Source organism: Salmo trutta, chromosome 2 (genome assembly GCF_901001165.1).
Source record: "Salmo trutta chromosome 2, fSalTru1.1, whole genome shotgun sequence".
Classification (NCBI taxonomy): Eukaryota; Metazoa; Chordata; class Actinopteri; order Salmoniformes; family Salmonidae; genus Salmo; species Salmo trutta.
This window is the reverse complement of record NC_042958.1, coordinates 57,206,336-57,227,641: the sequence shown is the minus strand read 5'-3', so window position 1 is coordinate 57,227,641 and position 21,306 is coordinate 57,206,336. Positions and strand designations below refer to the sequence as shown.

Sequence of the window (21,306 nt, the reverse complement as noted above, 5' to 3'; positions counted from 1 at the left end):
TCAAATATACATTTGCGTACTCGCTACGTCTTGACCGCTATCAGCGGAGGTACCGCTCGACATTTGTCTGACAGTTACATCCCTTGAAGCAGGGTTGTATGAACAGAATTGTCTCATTGAGCCAACACTCCTACCAGTATTCAGTTTTCCAGTGTATTCCAGTATTCAGACCCCAGTATTCAGACCTTTTACTCAGTATTTAGTTGAAGCACATATGGCAGCGATTAGAGACTCAAGTCTTCTTGGGTATGATCTGCAGATCTTGGGTATTATCTGCAGATCCTCTCAAGCTCTGTCAGGTTGGATGATGAGCGTTGCTGCACAGCTATTTCCTGGTCTCTCCAGAGATGTTCGATCGGGTTCAAGTCCAGGCTCTGGCTGGGCCACTCAAGGACATTCAGAGACTTGTCCCAAAGCCACTCCTGTGTTGTCTTGGCTGTGTGCATAGGTTCGTTGTTCTCTTGGAAGGTGAACCTTTGCTCCATTCTGAGGGCCTGAGCATTCTGGAGCAGGTTTTCATCAAGGATCTCTGTACTTTGCTCTGTTCATCTTTCCCTCGATCCTGACTAGTCTCCCAGTCCCTGCCGCTGAAAAATATCCCCACAGCATGATGCTGCCACCACCATGCATCACCGTAGGGATGGTGCCAGGTTCAAACCAGTTCAATCTTGGTTTCATCAGACCAGAGAATCTAGTTTCTCAGGGTCTGAGAGTCTTTAGGTGCCTTTTGGCAAGGGGCTGTCATGTGCCTTTTACTGAGTAGTGGCGTCCGTTTAGCCACTCCACCAAACAGGCCTGACTGGTGAAATGCTGCAGAGATTGTTTTCCTTCTGGAAGGTTCTACCATCTCCACATAGGAACTCTAGAACTCTGTCAGAGTGACCATCGAGTTCTTGGTCACCTCCCAGACCAAGGCCCTTCTCCCCCGATTGCTCAGTTTGGCCAGGCGGACAGCTCTAGGAGTCTTGGTGGTTCCAAATTTTTCCATTTAAGAATGATGGAGGCCACGGTGTTCTTGAGGACCTTCAATGCTGCATACATTTTTTGATACCCTTCCCCAGATCTGTGCCTCGACACAATCCTGTCTTGGAGCTCTAAGGACAATTCCTTTGACCTCATGGCTTGGTTTTTGCTGTGACATGCACTGTCAACTGTGGGACCTTATATAGACAGGTGTGTGCCTTTCCAAATCATGTCCAATCAATTGAATTTACTACAGGTGGACTCCAATCAAGTTGTAGAAACATCAAGGATGATCAATGGAAACAGGATGCACCTGAGCTCAATTTCGAGTCTCATAGTAAAGGGTCTGAATACTTATGTAAATAAGGTATTTTTGTTTTTAATTTTTAATACATTTGCAAAAATGTCTAAAAACCTGTTTTCACTTTGTCATTATTGGGTATTTTTACTTAATCCATTTTAGAATAAGGCTGTAACGTAACAAAATGTAGAAAAAGTCAAGGGGTCTGAATACTTTCCGAAGGCACTGTAAATGGTTACAGCAGAGCAATGTTTTTGTAACGTGAAATGCATAGAGATTTTACTAATATTTTATACTTTTTATATTGAGTTTTTACCAGAAATTGCAGGAAACAACCTGTTACACTCTGAAATCGTCGCTATAGCTGCCGGCTGTACTGAGCCATGTAAAACTATGGAAGCCCATCCCCACCACCCACATATTTTTGTTCATACAAATAGGATATGTTTTTTCATTTGTAGGTGGCACCATAGGTCCCATAGTGCTGCGGGGGGGAATTGTTTTCCTGAGGCCCAGAGTTTTTCCTGATCTGGTAGTAGACTAACCTAACCAACTCTGGACCCTAGTAGTAATTAATCAGATGTAAAAAACGGTTTTATATGGGCTATGATGGGACCAGATTATTTTTCTAATCAGGTCATATGGTAAAAAACACCTGGAAAAACTCCTGTCCCTAGGGAGGATGAAAACATTAAAACCCTTTACACAGACAAAGAGACAACAACTCCGATTAGACAAAAACTAAGCTCGCTGTATGAAGGGTTGCAGACAAATCCGTAGCCGATGTGAGCAAGACCTTTAAACAGGTCAACATTCACAAAGCCGTGGGGCAAGACGGATTACCATGACGTGTACTCAAAGCATGCCAGCTGGCAAGTGCCTTCACTGACATTTTCAATCTCTCCCTGACGAAGTCAGTCATACCTACATCTTTAAAATAGACCACCATAGTCCCTGTGCCCAAGAAAGCGAAGGTAACCTGCCTCAATGATTACCACCCCCTAGCACTCACGCCGGTAGCCATGAAGTGCTTTGAAAGGCTGGTCAATGGCTCTCATCAACACCATCATACTGGAAACATTAGACCCACTCCAATTTGCATGCCGCCCCAACAGATCCACAGATGACTCAATCTCAATCGCACTCCACACTTCTCTTTCCCACATGGACAAAAGGAACACCTATGTGAGAATGCTGTTCATTGACTACAGCTCAGCATTCAACACCATAGTGCCCACATAGCTCATCACTAAACTAAGGACACTTGGACTGGGCACCTCCATATATACTAGGCGGTGTCAGAGGAAGGCCCAAAAAATTGTCAGAGACTCCTGTCACCCAAGTCATAGACTGTTCTCTCTGCTACCGCACGGCAAGTGGTAGGAGCGCCAAGTCTAGGTCCAAGAGGCTCCTTTACAGCTTCTACCCGCCAAGCCATAAGACTGCTGAACAATTAATCAAATGGCCATCCAGACTATTTACATTGACCCCCCCCCCCCTTTATTTTTACACTGCTGCTACTCGCTGTTTATTATCTATGCATAGTCACTTTACAAATTACCTCGACTAACCTGTACCCTCACACATTGACTCGGTACTGGCCTCCTCTGTATATAGCCTTGTTAATGTTATGTAGTTTTCTTGTGTTACTTTTTTTAAAGTTTAGTTTGTTTAGTAACTTTTTTCTTAACTCTATTTCTTGAACTGCATTTTTGGTTAAGGACTTGTAAGTAAGCCTTTCACTGTATTCGGCACGTGTGACAAATAAAATGGGATTTGATTGATCATGTAGGCCTTTGCGTCTGTAATTGAAAAGATAATCATACGGTATGTCATCACTATTGTGTTGATTGATTCATTCCAGTGGGGGTGGGGCGCTCCTAGAGACTTTAAGGCAGGGAAACTTATATCAGTTTTACCTAATTTCTATCAACATGTTAAATGTGCAACCAGAGGGAAAAAAATTCTAGATCACCTGTACTCCACACACAGAGATGCGTACAAAGCTCTCCCTCGCCCTCCATTTGGTAAATCTGACCACAACTCTATCCTCCTGATTCCGGCTTACAAGCAAAAATTAAAGCAGGAAGCACCAGTGACTCGGTCTATAAAAAAGTGGTCAGATGAAGCAGATGCTAAACTACAGGATTGTCTTGCTATCACAGACTGGAACATGTTCTGGGATTCTTCCGATGGCATTGAGGAGTACACCACATCAGTCACTGGCTTTATCAATAAGTGCATCGAGGATGTCGTCCCCACAGTGACTGTACGTACATACCCCAACCAGAAGCCATGAATTATAGGCAACATTTGCACTGAGCTAAAGGGTAGAGCTGCCACTTTCAAGGAGTGGGACTCTAACCCGGAAGCTTATAAGAAATCCTGCTATGCCCTCCGACGAACCATCAAACAGGCAAAGCGTCAAAACAGGGCTAAGACTGAATCGTACTACACCGGCTCCGATGCGCGTCTTATGTGGCAGGGCTTGCAAACTATTACAAACTACAAAGGGAAGCACAGCCGCAAGCTGCCCAGTGACACGAGCCTACCAGATGAGCTAAATCACTTCTATGCTCGCTTTGAGGCAACCAACACTGAGGCATGCATGAGAGCATCAGCTGTTCCGGACGACTGTGTGATCACACTCTCTGTGGCTGACGTGAGTAAAACCTTTAAACAGATCAATATTCACAAGGCCGCGGGGCCAGATGGATTACCAGGACGTGTACTCTGGGCAAGTGCTGACCAACTGGCAGGTGTCTTCACTGACATTTTCCACATGTCCCTGATTGAGTCTGTAATACCAACATGTTACAAGCAGACCACCATAGTCCCTGTGCTCAAGAACACTAAGGCAACCTGCCTAAATGACTACAGACCCTTAGTACTCACGTCCGGAGATATGAAGTTCTTTGAAAGGCTGGTAATGGCTCACATCAACACCATTATCCCAGAAACCCTAGATCCACTCCAATTTGCATACCACACCAACAGATCCACAGACGATGCAATCTCTATCGCACTCCACACTGCCCTTTCCCACCTGGACAAAAGGAACACCTACGTGACAATGCTATTCATTGACTACAGCTCAACACCATAGTACCCTCAAAGCTCATCACTAAGCTAAGGATCCTGGGACTAAGGACATCACTAAGCTAAGGATTCCTCTGCAACTGGATCCTGGACTTCGTGATGGGCCACCCCTCAGGTGGTGTGGGTAGGTAGCAACACATCTGCCACGGTGTGTGTGCTCAGTCCCCTCCTGTACTCCCTGTTCACCCACGACTGCGTGGCCAGGCACAACTCCACCACCATTATTAAGTTTGCAGACGACACAACAGTGGTAGGCCTGATCCCCGACAACGGCGAGACAGCCTACAGGGAGGAGGTCAGAGACCTGGCCGGGCGGTGCCAGAATAACAACCTATCCCTCAACGTAACCAAGACTAAGGAGATGATTGTGGACTAAAGGAAAAGGAGGACCGAGCACGCCCCCATTCTCATCGACTGGGCTGTAGTGGAGCAGGTTGAGAGCTTCAAGTTCCTTGGTGTCCACATCACCAACAAACTAGAATGGTCCAAACACTCCAAGACAGAAGTGAAGAGGGTACGACAAAGCCTATTCCCCCTCCGGAAACTAAAAAGATTTGGCATGGGTCCTCAGATCCTCAAAAGGTTCTACAGCTGCAATATCGAGAGCCACTGACTGGTTGCATCACTGCCTGGTATGGCAACTGCTAGTCCTCCGGCCGCAAGGCACTACAGGGGGTAGTGTGTACGGCCCCAGTATATGGGGCTAAGCTGCCTGCCATCCAGGACCTCTACACCAGACGGTGTCAGAGGAAGGCCCTAAAAATTGTTGAAGACCCTAGCCACCCCAGTCATAGACTGTTCTCTCTACTACCGCATGGGAAGCAGTACCAGAGCGCCAAGTCTCGGACCAAAAGGCTTCTCAACAGCTTTTACCCCCAAGCCATAAGACTCCTGAACAGGTAATCAAATAGCTACCCAGACTATTTGCATTTTGTGTCCCCCCCAACCCCTCTTTTACGCTCTGCTACTCTCTGTTCATCATATATGCATAGTCACTTTAACCATACCTACAAGTACATACTACCTCAACTAGCCCGACTAACTGGTGCCTCTATATAGCCTCGCTACTGTTATAGCCTCGCTATTGTATATAGCCTCCAAAATACAGCCTTCCAAAATACAATTTACGGGAAAACATCTTTTAAAATCTGTACCGCACATGCAACCAGTTTAATGGACAGAGATGGAAATATCCATTTGAAAATGGCAAAGTGGGGAGATCTAAAGATGCAACAACTATCATGGATTACTAATATGACTTCCAACTGGGCACACACTGGTTGAATCAACATTGTTTACATGCCATTTCAATTAAATAACATTGAACCAACTTGCAACAAACGTTGAATTGATGTCTGTGCCCAGTGGGTAGGATAATGCCTTTGGCTGCTAGATAATGAATGAAGGTTGATTAGAAAACCAATAGAACAGTCAGGAGAGTGCATATGAGGAAGTGTTTATAAAATATTTCCCTCAACATTTCTATGGTCGGATTTTGGCTCCGCATGCCTCATAATATGAAGCAAAACATCCAGGTTTCAAGCAATTAAGGAACAGGAAAAATATAGCTAGATGTTGATAGGCCAAACCGTCTTGTGGTAGCTGGAAAGGCTTTCCCAAAAACCTAAATGTTATGTTAACTAGCTACAAAGTAGCCTATGTAGGCAGAATGATATCATAATTATTTGTATCAATCCAGTAGCCATTTGTTTTGCAAACTCCATTTCATGTGTGCTACAAAAACACTGATAACCAAACAACAGTGCTAGTTGCCTGCACACTTGAATTACATTTTCTTCGATTTTTCCCAGACCTCAAAGGTGGTCTCATGATGTGGTTTAAGCATTGTTGTGGCCATAGAACATCCAGTTGACAGCCTCATTTATCTGTCTCAATAGTAGGCCTACTATTAGTCTACTTGCACAGTACAGCTTGTGTTGGCCTGACTGTGAAAGACCAATATGGGATTTATCATTTTAGGTAATTCCGAGTACAGAGTACATTTTAGCAAAATCTGAGTATACCCTCTTCTCCAGGTACCACTACATCACGGGGTATGGGCTTCCATATAAAACAGCTTGTTGCAGTGAATTCACTTATACCCAGATTTTCAGTCACAATTTGCTTTTACCACATGTAAGGATTTGCATGATATTGATCAAAATGAAGCCTGGCTTGTTGTAATGTTGTAAGCTAGGCCTACTGTACTTTTATATTCGTATGAGAGGGTTAATCGATCATTTTTGATAGGCTAATGTTACTTGTTGAAGACATGCTGTTATAGCAACGAACTCTGGGCTTTTGCCTTGAAGCTAAAATGTAATCAGTGTAGCCCACAGATAAGAAAATAAACCTTTTAATTGTCTGCATATACATGCTTATGAATTGCTTTTTTAATTCAGAGTGTAATATGGTTTGGTTGCATTATTCAATAGTGTAACATGTTTTAGAAGAAAAGGTTTTCATTGCTGAATAGTTTGTGCTTATTCTACTGGCTACTCTGATGTTTCATTTGAACTGCAGACTAAAAATGTCACATCGCCAGCCACAACATTGTTTTTAACCTTTAACTAGGCAAGTCAGTAAAGAACAAATTCTTATTTACAATGACGGCCTACCCAAACCTGGACGACGTTGGTCCAATTGTGCACCGCCCTATGGGACTCCCAATCACGGCCGGATGTGATACAGCCTGGATTTGAACCAGGGGCTGTAGTGACGCATCTTCTCAGACAGAATTCAGTGTGTCAAATCGGATGGCCTGTTGTCCGGACCTCTGGCAGTCTCTATGGGTTCAATTCTCGGGCCGACTCTTTTCTCTGTATACATCAATGATGTCGCTCTTGCTGCTGGTGATTCTCTGATCCACCTCTACGCAGACAACACCATTCTGTATACATCTGGCCCTTCTTTGGACACTGTGTTAACTAACCTCCAGACGAGCTTCAATGCCATACAACTCTCCTTCCGTGGCCTCCAACTGCTCTTAAATGCAAGTAAAACTAAATGCATGCTCTTCAACAGATCGCTGCCCGCACCTGCCCGCCCGTCCAGCATCACTACTCTGGACGGTTCTGACTTAGAATATGTGGACAATTACAAATACCTAGGTGTCTGGTTAGACTGTAAACTCTCCTTCCAGACTCACATTAAGCATATCCAATCCAAAATTAAATCTAGAATCGGCTTCCTATTTCGCAACAAAGCAAATTTCACTCATGCTGCCAAACATACCCTCGTAACACTGACTATCCTACCGATCCTTGACTTCGGCGATGTAATTTACAAAATAGACTCTAACACTCTACTCAGCAAATTGGATGCAGTCTATCACAGTGCCATCCGTTTTGTCACCAAAGCCCCATATACTACCCACCACTGCGACCTGTATGCTCTCGTTGGCTGGTCCTCGCTTCATATTCGTTGCCAAACCCACTGGCTCCAGGTCATCACTATAAAAGCCCCACCTTATCTCAGATGACTCATCACCATATCAGCACCCACCCGTAGCACGCGCTCCAGCAGGTATGTTTCACTGGTCACCCCCAAAGTCTTTTCCTCCTTTGGCCGCCTTTCTTTTCAGTTCTCTACCAGCTGCCAATGACTGGAACGAACTGCAAAAATCACTGAAGCTGGAGACACTAACTTTAAGCATCAGTTGTCAGAGCAGCGCACAGATCATTGCACCTGTACATAGCCCATCTGTAAATAGCCCATCCAAATACCTCATCCCCATATTTATATATATATATATTCTCCTTTGCACCCAAGTATCTCTACTTGCATATTCATCTTCTGCACATCTATCTCTCCAGTGATTAATTGCTAAATTGTAATTACTTTGCCACTATGGCCTTTTATTGCCTTACCTCCCTAATCTTACCTCATTTGCACACACTGTATATAGATTTTTTTCTATTGTGTTATTGACTGTACGTTTGTTTATTCCATGTGTAACTCTGTGTTGTTGTTTGTGTCACACTGCTTTGCTTTATCTTGGCCAGGTCGCAGTTGTAAATGAGAACTTGTTCTCAACTGGCCTACCTGGTTAAATAAAGGTGAAATATATATTTTTTTAAATCTTGCCCTGAGATGTAGTACCTTAGACCGCTTCACCACTCGGGATCAAAGTAATGCAAGGATGTAATGTGAATTGAAAAGTACAATTCTCTTTCGCCACTCCGTTCCTCAGACTCTCCTTCGTATCTCGTGGTGGGAATAGGGCCTTAGGAAAAAACAGTGCTATCTGGACCCTAAAAGGGTTCTTAGGCTGTCCACATAGGATAACCCTTTGAAGATCCATTTTTAGTTCCTGGTAGAACCCTTTTGGTTCCAGGTAGAACAATTTTGGGTTCAATATTACAAATAGAACCCTTTCAACATAGGGGACATCCGAAGAACCCTTTCCACATATGGGGACATCCAAAGAACCATTTTGGAACCCTTTTTTCTACGAGTGTATATCCCTAAGTGGAGGAAAAGGTACTCAATTGTCATTCTTGAGTAAAAGTAAAGATACCTTAATAGAAAATGACTCAAGTAAAAATGAAAGTCACCCGGTAAAATATTACTTGAGTAAAAGTCTAAAAGTATTTGGTTTTAAATATACTTAAGTATCAAAAGTAAATGTAGTTGCTAAAATATACTTAAATATCAAAAGTAAAAGTACAAATAATATATATATACAGTTGAAGTCGGAAGTTTACATACACCTTAGCCAAATACTGTCACGTTTGTTATTGTAGTTTGGTCAGGACGTGGCAGGGGGTGTTTGTTTTATGTGGTTCGGGGTTTGTTGGGCTATGTTCCTATGTAAGAGGGGTGTTTGTTTAGAGTGTTTCGGGGTTTGTTGGACTATGTTCTTGTTAGTTTATTTCTATGTTAGTTCTAGTCTTTCTATTTCTATGTTTAGATAATGGGGTTGACATTCAATTCCTGACATTTAATCCTAGTAAAAATTCCTTGTCTTAGGTCAGTTAGGATCACCACTTTATTTTACGAATGTGAAATGTCAGAATAATAGTAGAGAGAATTATTTATTTCAACTTTTATTTCTTTCATCACATTCCCAGTGGGTCAAAAGTTTACATACACTCAATTAGTATTTGGTAGCGTTGCCTTTAAATTGTTTAACTTGGGTTAAACGTTTCGGGTAGCCTTCCACAAGCTTCCCACAATAAGTTTGGTGAATTTTGGACCATTCCTCCTGACAGAGCTGGTGTAACTGAGTAAGGTTTGTAGGCCTCCTTGCTCGCAAACGCTTTTTCAGTTCTGCCCACAAGATTTTCTATGGCATTGAGGTCAGGGCTTTGTGATGGCCCCTCCAATACCTTGACTTTGTTGTCCTTAAGCCATTTTGCCACAACTTTGGAAGTATGCTTGGGGTCATTGTCCATTTGGAAGACCAAGCTTTAATTTCCTGACTGATGTCTAGGAGATGTTGCTTCAATATATCCACATAATTTTCCATTCTCATGATTACATCTATTTTGTGAAGTGCACCAGTCCCTCCTGCAGCAAAGCACCCCCACAACATGATGCTACAACCCCCGTGCTTCACGGTTGGGATGATGTTCTTCGGCTTGCAAGCCTCCCCCTTTTTCCTCCAAACATAACAGTGGTCATTATGGCCAAACAGTTCTATTTTTGTTTCATCAGACCAGATGACATTTCTCCATAAAGTACGACCTTTGTCCCCATGTGCAGTTGCAAACTGTAGTCTGTTTTTTTATGGCGGTTTTGGAGCAGTGACTTCTTCCTTGCTGAGTGGCCTTTCAGGTTTTGTCAATATAGGACTCGTTTTACTGTGGATATAGATACTTTTGTACGTGTTTCCTCCAGCATCTTCACAAGGTCCTTTGCTGTTGTTCTGGGATTGATTTTCACTTTTCGCACCAAATACGTTAATCTCTAGGAGACAGAACTCGTCTCCTTCCTGAGTGGTATGACGGCTGCGTGGTCCAATGGTGTTTATACTTGCCTGCTATTGTTTGTACAGATGAATGTGGTACCTTCAGGCATTTGGAAACTGCTCCCAAGGTTGAACCAGACTTGTGGAGGTGTACAATTTTTTTTCAGAGGTCTTGGCTGATTTCTTTTGATTTTCCCATGATGTCAAGCAAAGAGGCATTGAGTTTGAAGGTAGGCCTTGAAATACATCCACAGATACACCTCCAATTGACTCAAATTATGTCAATTAGCCTATCAGAAGCTTCTAAAGCCATGACATCATTTTCTGGATTTTTCCAAGCTGTTTACAGGCACAGTCAACTTAGTGTATGCGAACTTCTGACCGACTGGAATTGTAATACAGTGAATTATAAGTGAAATAATCTGTCTGTAAACAATTGTTGGAAAAATTACTTGTGTCATGCACAAAGTAGATGTCCTAACCGACTTGCCAAAACTATACTTTGTTAACAAGAAATTTGTGGAGTGGTTGAAAAACGAGTTTTAATGACTCCAACCTAAGTGTATGTAAACTTCCGACATCAACTGTATATATACATTTTTTTTGTATTTATTTTGTATTTATTTTGTATTTTTTTACGGATAGCCAGGGTCACACTCAAACACTCAGACATAATTTAAAAACAAAGCATTTGTGTTTAGTGAGTCCACCAGATCAGAGGCAGTAGGGATGACCAGGGATGTTCTCTTGATAAGTGTGCGAATTGGACCATTTTCTGTCCTGCTAAGCATTCAAAATGTAACGAGTACTTTTGGGTGACAGGGAAAATGTAAAAAGTGCATACATTTCTTTAGGAATGTAGGGAAGTAAAAGTAAAAGTAGTCAAAAATAGTAAATTAAAGTACAGATACCCCAATAAAGTACTTAAGTAGTACTTTAAAGTATTTTTACTTAAGTACTTTACACCACTGTATGTCCCTTTGGGGGAATTTCACCTCTCACACACTGACTGTTCTCCTTTCCCCAACTGCCAAACTGACATATGTAGACCAGAGACAGATAAGAGCTAACTGCCCTGATTGATCCTCCTGAGTGGGCCTCTGTTAAACATAGCAGCTTACAATAATTAAACAGAAGGACGCGACATGCTCCCAGGCTACTTGACATGGCAGCCTGGACCACACTTCTTGAGGCCTCCTGATAGCCGAGACAGACCGTGTCCTTAGAGAGTTACAGATCTAGAGCTGATAAGTCTATTTAAAGGGAATGATACAATTGGAAGTGTAGCCTAATGTTTGAGTGCCCCATTTACTTGGTTATGACAATGAGAGCAATTTGATACTATATGCAATCACACCAGTGAAACAAGAGGGTGTTTCAATGGCAGGGGTACTTTATGGGGCATGGCTGTGCATGTTTTTGTCCCTGTGTAGGAGTGTGTACTGCATGTGAGGGAGGAGAGTAGGGTGGAGGTCTAATCGATAGAATCTAATTAGAGATTAGTGCAGTTTGTCCCATCACTACTGTCTTTAAAGATAGAACTCTTAAAGTGACAGGTGGCCCACTCAATGTAACGGTAACACATTGGTCTACGGTACTGTACTAAGCACATGTATGCATATATATATATATATATATTTTTTTTTTTTTTTTGCAGATAATTACTTATATTTTCCAGATTTTGACCACATACACAGATGCACATCTCTCATATGTAAATTCAGCTTTATGATGTCAATGAGAAAAAAAGAACATGGGACTTTGATATCATAATGCCCCTACTGTACAGATAAACTACAGTAAAACTCTAGTAGGTTATTCCTCTGCATGCTCCTGTACAGGACCAACCACCAGGCAACTCTAATCCCAGTTTATCGATCCAACATAATTTATCAAGCCTGATTTATCAGTGCGCTGGCAGTACCATTGATTTAGGATGTTGTTCACTATTAATTGTGCATCCATTCCCCCCATCCCCCTGTGTGTGACACAAATTATTTTTAACTGACTGAGCTGATGTGTAGATAGTGGTTACAAAACTTGGGCCCGCTTCAGGACACCAATTAGCTACCTAGAAACAATTAAAAAAATGTATTAATCAAAACCAAAAGGCCAATAGCTTTCAGCATTAGCTCATGTCTGACTTCTCATGTGAGTTGTGCCACTGAGACCACAGGCTTTCATGACCATTGTCTGGGCTTGTCCAGGAAGTTCTTGTATGTAAAGGAAACAAGTAGCAATTCTGAGAGAAACATGTATTGCTTTGGAGGCTACCAAAAAGTTAACTGTGAGTGACCTACAAAATGTCTCTAGTGGTGTGGGCTGATGTTTGTACAGAGTTACAGAAACGTACAGAGACAACAGGAGGAGGAGGAGAAGAGGGGGAGGAGGAAGAGGAGAACAAGGAGGAGGAGTGCGTTGGTGAGGTAAAGCGATAGATATGTGAGTCTCTTGTCGGCTAGCCCAGTTTGCCTGGGTGGCAGGGCTGTGTTGGGCTATAATTAGTAGTCCAGGATGTGCGCGTGCGTGCGTGAGTAGGGAGGTGTTTTGGTTGGGGCGGGCAGCTGAAGCCAGAGGCCCAACAATAATATATGATAGTGTGGGTGTGTTAATGAACGTGGAGTCTAAGGGGAGGCGTGCGTGTGTCTCGCGGTGAAGGATCCCATCTGCCTTGCCTGTCATTCATAACTCTCACTGTCACCAGAGGTAAAGTTGGGAGTTGGAAAGAGTCCGCAAGAGACTGTGGCCTGTCAGCTGACAGTCCCACCGTCTGCAATTCACTATCATGACCATAACTTGACCTGTCATGGCAGATGCCAACCTCACGCTGACGAAGGCTGCCGCCAAAACGTTGTTTGTTCTGACCTCTGCTGTTGAAAAAATACATTAAAACATAATGAATATGTCAGTGAATGCAGGTTCTTCCTTTCTTCAAGTAGATGCCAACCTCACCAACAACAATCGGTTGGCTCTGCTCAGAGAAGGCTAAAGTATGGTCCCAGATCTGTTTGGTCACTCTATGGTCATTGTGACTAACAGCATATACTGATCTGGGACCAGGCTAGAAGTAGTGGTAGTGGTATTCCTGGTCACCTGCTATTGTGACTGCAAAGTAAAGGCTTAGTCTAGGTAGCGTGAAATAGGATGATTGTGCAAGAGTAGAGGTAATGTGTTGGAGATGGAGAACCAGTTTACAGTAAGTACTGTTTCATAATGCATATGACATAGTTAAACACCTATGTAACCGCAATGAACAATGATTCCTTTATGAATGGGTACTATGTTAAGTCTTTCACCTTGTCTAACCGCTTAAAGTAAAGCTTTGTGTTGACACTGTTTTGTACTGTAGGCAGTAAAGCAACAAGACAGTAAGTTATGGCTTTTGAGGTTCGATATCAGTGTGAATGGGGACTGTTTCACGTCTGACTTAATTTTAACAGTCGGCTTACAATCTGTTTATAAACACCTATAATGTAAACAGTTTTTACGTTTAAATACACTATGTTCATCCTTTTACATTAGTGAATACATACAGTAAACCATATGCCTTGTTCATGTAGTATACGTCATGGTGAACAATGTAATAATGTTTACATGCAGACCGTCTCTGTAGCTCTGTAGCTACCTGATTCTCCAGCAGCTTAAAAAAAAGGTGTTTGAGTGAAAGTACTGACTATGACGTCAGAAGGATGTAACCTATTGTCACTGTCTGATGAAAACCTCGTAACTCCATTTTTGCCATTTTTATTGAAGTAACTTCCCTCAATGTACTCTGAAAATGTCATGGCTCTAGGACCAAGAACATTTTTTCAAAATAGCTTCTAAAGTTTCTTAAATGAATGTTCGTTAATAGGAAAATATGACATTTTTTTCAATTTCCTGAAAGGTTTCTGTTTGGAGATAAGAGGTTTTCATCAGTGATGCACACGCTCTCTAACTATTCCACACTTCCGCGGTCTCTCCATACCTCCCTCTTAAAAAATACGGTTAGACTTATAACCAAGTCTGTTTAGCAATACACACTCTCCCATGTTGTGGCAACAGCACCAGGCTCCCAGGTGAAACCAGAACACAGTTCGGCAGTTAGGGTCGCCTGTCGGTAGTGAAATGTACCTCTGAGTCACAGGGGCCGTGACAGGGGCGACTATATAGGGGCAGGGTTGTCCCCGCTGAGTGATGCTTAATGAAATCATTCAGGTGCTGCTGCGTTATTGACGAGCTTGTCATAGCAACCGGCTGCACTGTGCATTCAAGGGACATTGTGTGCCTGTCTATTCATATGGTCAGGAGTTTCAGGTGACTCAAACCGTCTATGATTTGCAGTGTTCACAAATGCATACAGGTAACTGCCAAAATAATGGAAACACTTGAGTAAATGATGGATACAAAGTATATTGAAAGCAGGTGCTTCCACACAGGTGTGGTTCCTGAGTTAGTTAAGCAGTAAACATCCCATTATGCTTAGGCTCATGTATAAAAATGCTGTGTAGGCCATTATTTTTGCCATTATTTTGGCGACCTTGTCTATGTCCTCATAGGATGACAATGCCCCAATCCACAGGGAACTATTGGTCACTGAATGTTTTGATGAGCATGAAAATGATGTAAACCCTACGCCATGACTGTTTCAGTCACTTTTGACATTTACATAATTTAGTAGATGCTCTTATTCAGAGTAACTTACAGTTAGTGCATTCATCTTAATATACCTAGGTAGGACAACCACATATGAAAGGTATAGTACAGTGTTACTCACAATTTTTTGTAAGGGGGCCACTTTGGGTTGAAACAATCATTCAGAGGGCTGCACAGATCTTTAATTTATTGTACTTTTTCTTCCAATATTATCAATTATCAATTGAGAGCAAATTCAGAGCAATAGAGCACATGCAGTTGATTTGATGTATAGCAAATCACAAATATATATACATACACAATTGGCCCAGCGTCATCCAGGTTTGGCCAGGGTAGGCCATCATTGTAAATAAGAATTTGTTTTTAACTGACATGCCTAGTTAAATAAACGTGAAATAAAATACAATAAAAAAAGTGGCTTTGAAATAGCTTGTTTGTGAAATCAGCTTACAATATTTCGGCTGAGGCCAAAAACATTATTTGACAATCTCTGTGTCTGTGAAGGCCATCTTGTTTCTCTCGAGTATCCAAGCAATGTCATATGTTGCCTCTGTCGTTTTCTCTGCAACAGTGCTAGATCTGTCTGTCATTTGTTGTTGTCCTTTGATAAGTTGCGCCATTTTGTTGTTTCTGAGGTTGCTTTGTGGTGGATATGTTTTGTCAAAGTGGGCACGGTGTGACTGAAAATGTCGCTCACAATTTGCTCATTTAAAACAATTGACTGCCTTCTGGCAAATAAGACAAAGTGAGCTAGTCTCATTATGCAGTACAAAAAAATACTTGTCTGTCCATTTCTCGTGGAACTTTGTGTTCTTCTTGAATCGACTGTATCCTTCTCTTAGCCACGTTAGCCACCATAGCTCTGTTAGCTAGATGCATTTCCCCGCCGCCATCTTCCTGATTTTCCTGGTTCTAATAGCTGTCATTTGTTCTCCAGCTCTTCCCCCTAATTTTCATTGTCAATAGATTTAAGTTTCTTTTTTACAATAAATCGATCCATGTCTACCAGACCAATTTGTCGGTCGCTGTAGCTGAGCAGTTGCGTTCTATTTTGGGAAACGCTCTATTTCGGCCTTTCTGTTCAACGTCTGCACTATACTTCCATCTATCTGCCGTCCCGGGATCAATAGATATATTCAATGAAGTGATTCAGGCCTGTATTAAACACATTGAATTGAATCATTGTTATTTAATAAAAATGGAAAATCGGAAAATCACAGCGAGCCGCAAAATACAGTTTTCCTCAATAAAGTAATTATCAGCAAGGTCAGACCTGGGGGGGGGGGGGGGTCAAGTGCAAGTGTTGGTTCAGGAAGGGGATTATTTAAGACACTTTTGGAAGAGGTAGGGCTTCAGGTGCTTTCAGAAGGTGGGCAGGGGCTCTGCTGTCCTAGCTGGTTCCACCACTGGGGTGCCAGGACAGAGAAGAGCTTTTACTTGGCTGAGCAGGAGCGGCCCTCCTCTAGAGATGGGAGGGCCAAAAGACTAGAGGTGGCAAAACGGAGTGCTCGGATTGGGGTGTAAGGTTTGAGCATAGTCTGAAGATAGGGTAGTGTAGTGGATGGGAGCTTCGACTGGAAGCCTGTGGAGTTTGCAGACGAGCAGGGTGACATGTGAGAACTTGGGAAGGCTGAAAACCAGGTGAGCTGCAGCCTTCTGGATAAGTTGTAGGGGTTTGATGGCACAAGCGGGGAGCCCAGCCAACATCGAGTACAGTAGTCCAGACGGGAGATGACAAATGCCTGGATTAGGACCTGCACCGCTTCCTCTGTGAGGTAGGGTCGTACTCTACAGATGTTGTAGAGAATGAACCTGCAGCAGCGAGTCACTGCTTTGATGTTTGCAAAGAATGACAGGGTGTTGTCCAGGGTTATATCAAGATTCTTTGCACTCTGGGAGGGCGACCCTGGAGTTGCCAACCGTGATGGAGATGTCTTTGAGCGGGCAGGCCTTCCCTGGGAGGAAGAGCAGCTCTGTCTTGTTAAGCTTGAGGTGGTGAGCCGACATCCAAATTGAGATATCTGCCAGGCACGCAGAGATGCGTGTTGCCACTAGGGGAAGGAGAACAATTGTTGAGTGTCATTCGCATGGCAATGATAGGAGACCGTGTGAGGATATGGCAGAGCCAAGTGACTTGGTGTATAGAGAGAAGAGGAGAGGGCCTAGAACAGAGACCTGGGGGACACCAGTAGTGAGAGTATATGGTGCAGACACAGATCCTCTCCACGTCACCTGGTAGGAGCGGCCTGCCAGGTAGCATGCAATCCAAGAGTGTGCAGAGCCTGAGACGCCCAGCCCTGAGAGGGTGGAGAGGAGGATCTGATGGTTCATGGTGTCAAAGGCAGCAGATAAATCTAGGAGGATGAGAACAGAGGAGAGAGAGTCAGCCTTAGCAGTGTGGAGTGCCTCCGTGACACAATGAAGAGCTGTCTCGGTTAAATTACCCATCTTGAAGCCTGACTGGTTAGTGTCAAGAAGATCGTTCTGAGAGAGATGACGAGAGAGTTGATCAGAGACAGCATGCTTAAGTGTTTTGGAATGAAAAGAAAGAAGGGATACAGGTCTATAGTCTGACGTCAGATGAGTCGAGTGTTAGTTTCTTGAGGAGGGGAGCAACTCGGACCATTTTGAAGTCAGAGGGGACGCAACCAGTGATCAGGGATGAGTTGATGATGGAAAGGGAGAAGGTCTCCAGAGATGGTCTGGAGAAGGGAGGAGGGGATGGGGTCGAATGGGCAGGTTGTCGAGCGGCCAGACCTCACTAGACCTCACTAGTTACATGATTTTATCTAGAGAGAGTTCTGTATGAGTGGGACCAGTGAACTCAATTTGCTGAGTGAACGTAGTCAAAGTCCTCCACAGAGAGGTAGGAGGAGTGAAGGATTAAGGAGGGAAGAGAAGGTGGAAAAGAGTTTCCTATGGTTAGAGGCAGAAGCTTGAAATTTAGAAAGATAGAACGTTGCTTTAGTAACAGATACAGAGGAAGAGAAGGTAGAGATGAGGGAGTGAAAGGATGATAGGTCATCTGGAAGTTTTATTTTCATCTTTTTTTGCTCAGCTCCCCGCAGCCCTGTTCTGTTAGCTCGCCATGGAACAGGAGAGGAGGGGGACCCGGCCTGGAGGAAAGGGGACAGTGCAAGTCATAAAATACGGAAAGAGAGCAGAGTATGGTCGAAGAGGCAGAATCAGGAGACGAGTGAGAAGGATTTAGCAGAAGGGAGAGATGATAGGATAGAAGAAGAGAGAGCAGTAGGGGAGAAAGTGAAGACTGCGACAGCACATGACCATCTGGGTAGGGGCTGAGTGGCTAGAGTTGGAGGAAAGGGAGACAGAAAAGGAAACAAAGTAGTGATCAGAGACCTGAAAGGGGGGTTGCAGTGAGATTAGTTGGCAAACAGCCTCTAGTAAAGATGAGGTCAAGCATATTGACTGCCTTGTGAGTTGGAGGGGATTGGGAAAGGGTGAGGTCAAAAGAGGCAAGGAGGGGAAAGGCATACGTTGAGAGGTTGAAGTTGCCAAGTATGAAAAGCGGTGAGCCATCGTCAGGAACTGAGATTATCAAGGTGTTAAGCTCATTGAGGAACTCTCCAAGGGCACATGATGGGCGATCGATGACAACAATGCAAAGCTTGAGTGGACAAGTGACAGTGACAGCATGAAATTCAAATAAGGAAATGGACAGGTGAGAGAGGGAGTAAAGAGAACATTTCTAGTTAGGAGAAACGAGAGACGTAAGAGAGTGGTGTGGAGCCTTCCTCTCTTTCTTTCCTCGAACAACTCCACAGAACATCTCGGCAGCCACTGGCACGACCGCCGCTTACAGCTGCTGCTGAGAAACCAGGGGAGACTGAAGTACTAACACTAATTGCCTAGCAGAGGTGAAGAAACCACTCCCCCTCAAATACAGCCACAAAACAAGTTACAAAATGCCCTGCCCCTTGATTCTGGTTGATATGTCAACAATCATTTCCATGTTATGAGCAGTCAGTCAGCAGTTCATATATCAACTAGGCTACTGGGAAGACAGGCAGCACTTGGCCCCAGTAGATGGCCCCAGCTACTAAAAACACAGTAGTAGACAACAGATAAAGACAAAAATGATACTTATCACCCCTGGAGATATCAGGAGTCCTCTAGCTATAGAATGAAGTCACCAGATCTCAACCCAATTGAACACTTATGGGAGATTCTGAAGCTGTGCCTGAAACTTTTATTTTGGCAATCAGTTACCTGTATATCTGCAGCATATCTGCAGGGTAAATGCCACCCAGAAATGTGTTTCTAGTTTTCAGTCGCAACAAGAGAAGGTGATAAGATAAGCTCATCACATGATGTTTTGAAGCACATCAAGTCAACTCATCACTATTGCTCCGATGGAACCTGTTGCGACAAAACATAATTTGCCATCATTGCTTCTCAAAGTTCATCTTTTGATCGGCACCATATATAGTACAACTTTTTTCTGATGTATGAGTCATCTCTCTCTCTCTCGCTCTTTGTTTTTTTTCTCCGTAGAACTCCATGAATCTGCCTCCAGACAAGGTGAAGATCCTGTGTCAGTATGACAACGAGAAGAAGTGGGAACTGGTCTGTGATCAGGTGGGACCTCAACTCCACTGCACCATACAACACGACTGTACTGTGTCAATAACGTTACAGTAACAGGATGTAATCATAGTTCCTAGAGGAACTTCAGAGCAGTGGTTTGTAATTTTTTTCTTGAAAATTACTCCGCTAAAAGTGAAAGTCATCCAGTCAAATATTACTTGAGTAGACGTCTAAAAGTATTTGATTTTAAGTAAATGTAATTGTTAAAATATACTTAAGTATCAAATGTATAAATTATTTTCAAATTCCTTATATTTAGCAAACCAGATGGCACTGTTTTTTAATTTATGGATATCCAGGGCACACTCCAACATATTTTACAAACAAAGCATTTGTGTTTAGCGAGTCCACCAGATCAGAGGCAGCAGGGATGACCAGGGATGTTCTCTTGATAAATGCGTGAATTTGACAATTTTCCTGTCCAGCTAAGCATTTAAAATGTAACAAGTACCTTTGGGTGTTAGGGAAAATATGTGGAGTGAAACGTACAGTAGATTATTTTCTTTAGGATTGTAGAGAAGTAAAAGTAGTCAAAAATATAAATAGTTAAGTAAAGTACAGATAACCCAAAAAACGACTTAAATAGTACTTAAATGTATTTTTACTTAAGTACTTTACACCACTGCTTCAGAGTGAGGTTACATGATAACCATGACATTTCTTTAGAGAACACTACGTTGTAATGGTTGAATCCCTGATTTGCAGACCTTCGTATAGTAGAATTGAGTTTTTCGTGTTTGTTTTTGTCAGTGTGTCCTTGTTTCTAGGAAAGCACCTCATTGACACACTAACACAATGAGAGTGGTTGTTCACACACACATACATACATACACACACACACACACACACACACACACACACACACACACACACACACACACACACACACACACACACACACACACACACACACACACACACACACACACACACACACACACACACACACACACACACACACACACACACACACACACAATGTGTCCTGCTGGCAACCTCATCAATATTGTAGGTTGCTGTGGAAACCGTGAGGAGGCAGATAACTTCCTGAGGCTCGGAGGGAGTGACATACAGGACACCTGTCACTGTTACCGTCACCGCAGCACAGACCTGCAATGGTTCAATGTTGTCCCTTCTCTTATTTTAGCAGAGTTAAAGCCATTGTTATCAAAGGCCCTCTGCCTCAACTCTGACCTGGCATCGATTGATAGATTGGCATCCCGACATGCATGTGTACATGTCCCAACATTGGTTCAGCCTCATCAGCGGATATATCATTGGTTATGTTTGCATAAATTAAGCAGTGTCATCATTAAGGCTGCGAAGACTGTTGAGTTTTGCCCTCTGGTCCCTTTCTCCCATAGTGCACCCATGCAATCAACATAATTAGATACACTCTACCATCTCTCTCTCTCTCTCTCTCTCTCTCTCTCTCTGTCTCTGTCTCTCTCTGTCTCTGTCTCTCTGTCTCTCTCTCTCTGCTTGTCTCTGTCTCTCTCTGTCTCTCTCTCTGTGTCTCTGTCTCTGTCTCTCTCTCTCTCTCTCTCTCTCTCTCTCTCTCTCACTCTCTCTCTCTCTCTCTCTCTCTCTCTGTCTCTGTCACACACTCTCTCTCTCTCTCTCACTCTCTCTCTCTCTCTCTCTCTCTCTCTCTCTCTCTCTCTCTCTCTGTCTCACTCTGTCTGTCTGCTCTTCTTCCTACAGGAACGGTTCCAAGTGAAGAATCCACCGTCTGCTTACTTGCTGAAGCTCAGAAGTTATCTTGACCAGGGAGGGGTTAGTCGTAAGG

The 21,306-nt window shown here is 43.2% G+C and overlaps 1 protein-coding gene across 4 annotated transcripts in view; it reads left to right on the top strand.

Moving 5' to 3' along the window:
- Nucleotides 1-21,306, top strand: part of LOC115158266 (formin-like protein 1) — a 46,306-nt gene that overhangs the window by 7,712 nt on the left and 17,288 nt on the right. For all 4 annotated transcript variants that reach the window (XM_029707028.1, XM_029707008.1, XM_029707019.1 and 1 more), the window contains exons 2-3: nt 19,425-19,508; nt 21,222-21,305. In XM_029707028.1, the coding sequence (XP_029562888.1) occupies nt 19,425-19,508; nt 21,222-21,305 (168 nt within the window). The remainder of the gene's footprint in view (nt 1-19,424; nt 19,509-21,221; nt 21,306) is intronic.